We start from the raw sequence: 7,840 nt of genomic DNA on the forward strand, positions 1-7,840 counted from the left end.
AGGGCATAGGAGTGCACAGGTATATAGGTGAGCTCACCGGTAGCCACAGGTGTTACTGATTGAACTGGTGAGCACACAGTCTTTGACCGTGTTGCCACACGCGAAACTGTTTTAGTGTATCATGTTTTTATATTAAAGTAAACAAATGATTGCAACGTACAGAAGTCGTCGGTGTTGGTATCACGAGTCAACTAAAGTTCACAGTTCAACAGTCGCGGTGACTAAGGAGGAAACAGTCACCACATTTAAGTCAAAGACTAGCTCATTTGGGCGAGTGGACTAATTGGTGAAGTGTTGCGCTTCAAGAAAGAAGAATTGGAAACCGATGTATGGAACCGAGAGGACCAGTGGACAACTCGACTTCAGTAAGCTATCCATTTCAGATCCACCCGTTTCAGAGCTCTGGGTGAGTGATTGAATTGCTACAGCGGAAATCTGCCGTTGAGTGGTGAGTAGCCAAGTCGCTGGAGATAATTTGTTTGAAAACAAAGCGTAAACAAATGACTGAATACAATGGCTACAGCGCAAAGTAACAATTGTGATGATGCACAGCTGGTGGGCGTGGCTACTGCCAGCCCTGTGGAAATGAGCCCAGAGGATTTAAAACGCAAAAGGCAGCTCACCACAAAAGCTTTTCTAGACAAAATAGACACTTTGCAAACAAAAAGAAAATGTCATTTGAACAAAGCAAACAAACTAAAGGAGACTATTAATAAACTGATGTCTAACAGCAACAAGGATGGTAAAGAACCAGTGAAATGCGAGTTTGACAAGTTTAAACTGATGTGCCATGACGCACAAAATGCACACACAACTCTATTACCTTTGCTGCCAGCCGATGAAGCTGACAAGCATGAAGTGTGGTATAAAGCCAAAATGTTGAGTGTCAATGAATTTACAGATGTGGTTACAAAATGGTTGGAATGTGAAATGGATAATGAATCGACTGGTGCAGTTACAAAATGGTTGGAAAGCAATAATGATGTTGATGGAGCTGTGAATCACTACAAAATTGACGACGAAGATGAGGTGCATCCTTATGACAGTGTTTCTAATGTGGGAACGCAGGTTTCAAGTAAACGATCACAGAAGAGCCGTGGCAGCTCAAGGAGTGGCCGATCTTCTACATTCTCATTAAAATGCATTGAAGCTGCAGCCGAGAAAGCTGCACTAGAAACGCGCGCTGCTGCTTTGCGTGACAAACATGTATTGCAGGAGCAGGCTGAGCAGCTTCGGAGGAAACAGGAACAGCTTGAACTTAACACCGAGATTGCAGTGTCTTCTGCTAAACTAGCAGTGTTTATGAAATCTGATGGAGGGAGTTCAATTAAAGAATCGTACACAAAGAAAGGTGCAAAGACAAAGGAAAGGAAAACACCTCTCAATCCTGGGGCCAATGAATTCAATCCATTTCCAAGCACTGTTATGAAAAACATGTATGTGCAGCCAAAGCAAAATATAGGCCTACAGTCTCATTCACAATCCAACCAGAAGGCATCAAGGTTAAAGAGACATGGAACAACAAACCAAATGATGGATTCTGGACAGGTCATGGAATCTTCCCACATTCTGGATGCTGCACAGGTCATACAATCTCCTCACATGCAGATTTCACACAGTCAGGATTCTGAACATGCCGTTCAATCTTCTCACGGTCAGGCTAACCGTGGTGTTGTACCTTCTCCTAACACCCAGGATGGCAATATTTACAGTCTACTTCAATCACAAAATCAAATAACGGCGCTCTTGGTGCAACAGCAAAACATGAATTCCCTTCCAATAAGAGAAATTCCAGTGTTTTATGGAGATCCTCTGTCATACAGAGCTTTCGTCCGAGCATTTCAACACTGTGTGGTAAATAAGACCAACAACAAAGGTGATTGTTTGTACTTCCTACAGCAGTACACAAGAGGGCAGCCTCAGGAGCTAGTCCGCAGTTGTCAACTTATGCCTCCCGACAGAGGTTATGAAAGAGCAATGGAACTGCTGCAGGAGCATTTTGGGGATGAGTTGAAAATTACCGCTGCATATGTGGACAAGGTGCTTGGCTGGCCATTGGTGAAGGCTGAGGATGTCAAAGGACTGCAAGCATATTCACTCCTTTTGCGTGAGTGCTGTAACGCAATGGAAGAATTGAAATACATCAATGAACTTGACATGCCAGCTAACATGCGAGCCGTGATTCAGAAACTCCCCTACAAGTTGAAAGAAAAATGGAGAACAAAGGCGTGTGAGCTTTGGGAGCGCCATCAGCGCAGAGCTCAGTTGTTAGATATTGTTCTTTTTGTTGAGCGCCAAGTGAGAATTGCATCCGAACCTATTTTTGGAGATTTACAGTACAGTAGCTATGAAAAAACAACTAAGCCTGTAGAGAAGAAACCATTTGGTGACAGGAACAGATCACCATCAAGGATCAAGGGAAATGCCTATGCTACAACTATTGTAAACACTGAACAGAGTGATGTTGCAGAGTCTACAAGTAATGACAGAAGCAAGAGACAAAGTGTACAGTACAAGACTACAAAATCAAATCTGTGTCTGTGTTGCTCCCTTGAGCATGGGTTGGAGCAATGCCCACAATTGGAAAAGAAAGCACACACACAGAAGATAAGTTTCCTGAAGGAGAAAGGCGTTTGTTTTGCTTGTTTGCAAACTGGACATATGAGCAAACACTGTGAAAGGCGCATGAGTTGCAAGGTGTGTGGTCAGAAACATCCAAGTGTTCTCCACATAAACATGGAAAAGAAAATTGACACAGATGGGCTACAGGAAAAATCAAGTGACCACACACACATCTCTACCTTTTCTGGACATACAGGAGCCGGTAGCAGTGACGGCATTCTCTCAATCCTCCCAGTGCAAGTTAAGTCCTCCAAAGGTGACATAATAATTCAAACATATGCATTTTTGGACCCAGGAAGCACTTCAACATTCTGCTCTGAAAGCTTGATGACAAGGTTGAAAATGACTGGAAGGAGAGTAAAGGTTCAGTTGCGTACCATGGCGCCAGATCAGGAAGTTTCTAGCTTTATTCTTCAAGGTTTGGAGATTGCTGGCTGTAACGATGGACAGTTTTACAGCCTTCCTGAAGTTTTGACCCAAGAGAAAATGCCTGTGTCAACATCTAATATAATCTCAGATGAAGAAGTGGCGAAGTGGTCATATTTGAATGGCATCTGCATCCCTCACATCCAAGCCCAGGTGGAATTGCTGATTGGCACCAATGCCTCCAGGCTAATGGAACCCTGGGAGGTGGTGAACAGTGTTGGAGAGGGGCCGTACGCTTTTAAAACCCTGCTGGGATGGGTGATAAGTGGACCCCTCCAAGGAATCTGCATCGAGCAAAATGACTGCTCTCCGGTGGTTGTGAATAGAATTGCAGTGGATAAGCTGGAGGAGCTGCTTGTCAATCAGTATAATACAGATTTTAACGAGAAGACCTCAAGTGAACAAGAGGAGATGTCCAGAGAAGACAGGAGATTCATGGATGTCGTATCCAGCTCAGTCCGGTTGCAAGATGGACATTACAAGATGAAACTCCCCTTCAAGAGAGATGTTGTTATGCTTCCAAACAATCTCAGTGTGGCTAAACAGAGAATCTGTGGATTACGGAAGAGGTTTCTGCGGGACCAAGCCTTCCATCGTGAATATGTCGTTTTCATGGAGGATGTTATCAGCAAAGGATACGCGGAGAGAGTACCCCAACATCAGTTGAATCAGCCTGATGGTAAAATGTGGTATATACCCCATCATGGAGTACGTCACCCCAAGAAGGGAACACTGCGGGTCGTTTTTGACTGTGCGGCCGAGTTCAGGGGAACATCGCTAAATCAGCAGCTGGTGCAAGGGCCCAATCTGACCAGCTCTTTGGTGGGAGTGCTGACCAGATTCAGACTGGAACCAGTGGCAGTCATGGCAGATGTGAAAGCCATGTTTCACCAGGTCAAGGTTGCAGATGAACATACTGATTTGTTGAGGTTCTTGTGGTGGCCAGCAGGTGACATCAAACAGGAGCCGGTGCAGCACCGTATGACTGTTCACCTTTTTGGTGCGGCCTCCTCACCCAGTTGTGCGTGTTACGCCCTTCACAAGACAGCGGAAGATAACAAACACAAATTCCCTGCCGAAGTGATTAACACCCTTACACACAACTTTTATGTGGACGATCTGCTTAAGAGCTTGTCAACGGAGGAGGAGACTGTGCACATGGTTGAGGACCTAATGGCACTATGCAAAGAAGGAGGATTCCAGCTGACAAAATGGACTAGCAATAGCCGTAAAGTGTTGCAGGCCATTGCCAAGGAGCACAGGTCAGCACCTATGCATGACCTGGATCTTGACCAAGACAAGTTGCCATTGGAGAGGGCTTTGGGCCTACACTGGTGTGTTGAGACGGACACATTCACATTCAAGCTCGCCATCAAAGAGCAGCCGCACACAAGACGTGGAATCTTGTCCATGGTCAGCTCTGTGTATGATCCTTTGGGATTTTTAGCACCACTTACACTCGTGCCAAAAATGATGTTGCAGGAGCTTTGTCGCATGAAGTATCAGTGGGATGATCCAGTGCCTCAGGTTCTACAAAAGAAATGGAGAAAGTGGTTGACTGACCTTGAAAGGGTGACAGACTTCAGAGTCAGTCGATGTTTTAAGCCAAAAAGCTTTGGACAACCAACAAGTGTTCAGTTGCATCATTTTTCTGATGCCAGCCAGGATGGATATGGCACTGTCAGCTACATCAGGATGCAACATGAAGAGAGCAGTCACGTCGCCTTCGTCCTTGGCAAGGCAAGGGTGGCGCCCCTGAAGCAAATGACGATCCCTCGCATGGAGCTCACAGCTGCTGTTGTCGCAGTCAGAGTTGACCGAATGCTTCAAGCAGAACTGGGCCTTGAACTGGAGAAATCTGTATTTTGGACAGACAGCACCTCAGTTCTCAAGTACATCAAAAACGAGGATAAAAGGTTCCACACATTTGTTGCCAATCGAGTGTCCACCATCAGGGAAGAATCTGACATATCACAGTGGAGATATATCCCTACGGCACAAAATCCGGCAGATGACGCCTCAAGAGGACTGAGAGTGGAACATCTTTTGACACAAAACAGTGTTTCTGAGAATGTCAGAGGGGAAGTGGCCAAGTGAAAGATCAGACTCAGTCATTGTTGAAGGTGACCCAGAGGTAAAGAGGGATCTCATGGTAAACGCTGTTGTGGTTGCCGACAGCCCTAATGCCACTCACCAGCTAATGACATACTTTTCAGACTGGAAGAAGCTAAGAAACTCTGTTGCATGGTTCATGAAGGTGACAAGGACTCTACTAAAGTTGAGTCAGAGGAGAAGGCTTTTACAGGAAAAGGCCCAAGTGAATCCTCATGTTCAAGTGGAGGATGAAATGCAGCAGCTGAAAGGTACTCTTGGTGGACAAAGTCTGTCGGTGAAGGATCTTCAGGAGGCGGAAACAGCCATAATGTACTTCAGCCAGCAGGAAACGTTCCACAAGGAAATTGAAGCATTGACATCTGGTAGTTCTGGAGTAAAACGGGACAGTGCTATCTACAAGTTGGATCCTGTGCTGCAAGAGGGGTTGCTGAGAGTCGGAGGGCGTTTGGGCAAGGCGGCAATGCCTGAAACCACAAAACATCCCGTCATTATCTCCAAGGAGCATCATGTGTCCTCTTTGATTCTGAAGCACATCCATAACCAGCTGGGTCATGCCGGACGAAATCATATGCTCTCCAGGTTGCGCAGAAATTACTGGATTACAAATGCCAATACTGCAGCGAGGAAAGTGATTTCAAACTGTGGAGTCTGCAAGCGACAAAGGGCACAACCAGGTGAACAGAAGATGGCCGATTTACCGAAAGAGAGGATTTCTCCCGATCTTCCTCCTTTTACAAATGTGGGAGTGGACTATTTTGGACCAGTGGAAGTGAAAAGAGGACGCAGCAAAGTGAAACGCTACGGGGTCATTTTCACGTGCATGGCAAGCAGGGCAGTCCATCTGGAGTGCGCCTACTCATTGGACACAGACTCGTGTATCAATGCTCTATGAAGATTCATCTGTCGGCGTGGGCAAGTTGTGCACATGAGATCGGATAATGGAACGAATTTCATCGGAGCAGAGAGGGAGTTGAGAGAGACGCTGGCTTCTCTGAACCACAGCAAAATCCAGAGAGCTTTTCTGCAAGATGGAATCGAGTGGAGTTTCAACCCACCTGCTGCGTCCCACCACGGAGGTGTGTGGGAACGAATTATCCGGATGATAAGGAAGATACTTACCTCCGTTTTTCAGCAGCAGACATTGGATGACGAGAGCTTTCACACAGTGTTGTGTGAAGTTGAGGCCATCTTAAACGATAGGCCTATCACAAAGGTATCTGATGATCCAAATGATCTTGAAGCTCTTACTCCCAGTCACCTGTTGACAATGAAAGGACTGCCTGTATTACCACCAGGATTGTTTAAAGATGAAGACTGCTATGGCAGGAGACGCTGGAAACAGGTGCAATACATCTCAGACTTGTTCTGGAAAAGGTGGATGCGGGAGTATTTACCTTTACTCCAGGAGCGTTCCAAATGGAATAGAGAGAAGAGGAATCTTGTTCCAGGAGACGTGGTTTTGGTAGCTGACTCTACCGCTCCTCGCAGTTCTTGGCTGTTGGGCCGAATACAGGACACGTTTGCGGACAAGCGTGGATTTGTACGTTCTGTGAGGGTCAAGACCAAGACTAGCGTTCTGGTCAGGCCCATCACCAAGCTGTGTCTTCTGCAAGCGGCACAGTAACTGTCGTTTTTTTTGGGGATTATGGACTATGATTTTTTTTAAGAAAACCTCTTGCTACAGTATGTATGGTGTTGCTGCATAATGGCTTTGTTGTTTGAATTGTATTTGTTAGTGTCTCTAGCCAATGAACAAATAGGAGCCGGAGTGTTGCAGCCATTATGTCTGTGCTGGATGTCATGTTTACTGTTGACCACTGAGTGGCGAGGGCATAGGAGTGCACAGGTATATAGGTGAGCTCACCGGTAGCCACAGGTGTTACTGATTGAACTGGTGAGCACACAGTCTTTGACCGTGTTGCCACACGCGAAACTGTTTTAGTGTATCATGTTTTTATATTAAAGTAAACAAATGATTGCAACGTACAGAAGTCGTCGGTGTTGGTATCACGAGTCAACTAAAGTTCACAGTTCAACAGTCGCGGTGACTAAGGAGGAAACAGTCACCACAAGCACTACTGTACATAAACTGCATGCATAGACTTATACTTATTAATACCCAATAAAACAACAACCTAGTTCTATAGCTAAAGCTGACATACTCATAATGAGATTATGGTTACCAATGTATTTCCCTTGCAGCTGGACCATTCTCCACTCTTCACGGCTTCACTTGACATACAGGTATGTTTACTCTATTGCTCTTACGCTTTGAACGCAATGTATGAACAGTGCTTATAGACAAAGTTATTCTGTATATCTTCATTATTATCATACCTTTCAGGGGGATGTTGAGGCCTCTGGTCCTGGAGGTCAAGGCCAAGAGGAGAACAAGGCCCATGCTCCACTGTGACCTCATCACCCCTCCAGCGCAGTCAATGCAGTCCAGGAGAGCAGATGGTACTGATGGTAGCACCACAGCTTTGGTCCAACTGATCAGTTAGTATCAGTCAACACTCTGAGGTGGACCTAGACATGGACCGAGACAGGAGCAGGGTGGACTGTCAGCAGGCAAACTTTTTTAACTACACAACATTCTATCCCATCACCACTGGCATAATGTGACAGCAGCTGGTGAAACCGGGAACAAGTCGCCAACCAATCAAAATGTTCTGAC

At 45.7% G+C, this 7,840-nt stretch overlaps 1 protein-coding gene across 1 annotated transcript in view; it reads right to left on the reverse strand.

The window, feature by feature from the left end:
* chl1a (cell adhesion molecule L1-like a) overlaps positions 1–7,582 on the reverse strand; it is a gene marked incomplete at both ends in the record, with an annotated part of 29,912 nt that extends 22,330 nt beyond the window's left edge. Inside the window, one exon of the mRNA XM_080534540.1 lies at positions 7,501–7,582. Within this exon, the coding sequence (XP_080390666.1) occupies positions 7,501–7,582 (82 nt within the window). The remainder of the gene's footprint in view (positions 1–7,500) is intronic.
* Positions 7,583–7,840: the final 258 nt, after the last annotated feature.

This window comes from Nansenia antarctica (assembly GCF_963989245.1).
Source record: "Nansenia antarctica genome assembly, chromosome: 6".
Classification (NCBI taxonomy): domain Eukaryota; kingdom Metazoa; phylum Chordata; class Actinopteri; order Argentiniformes; family Microstomatidae; genus Nansenia; species Nansenia antarctica.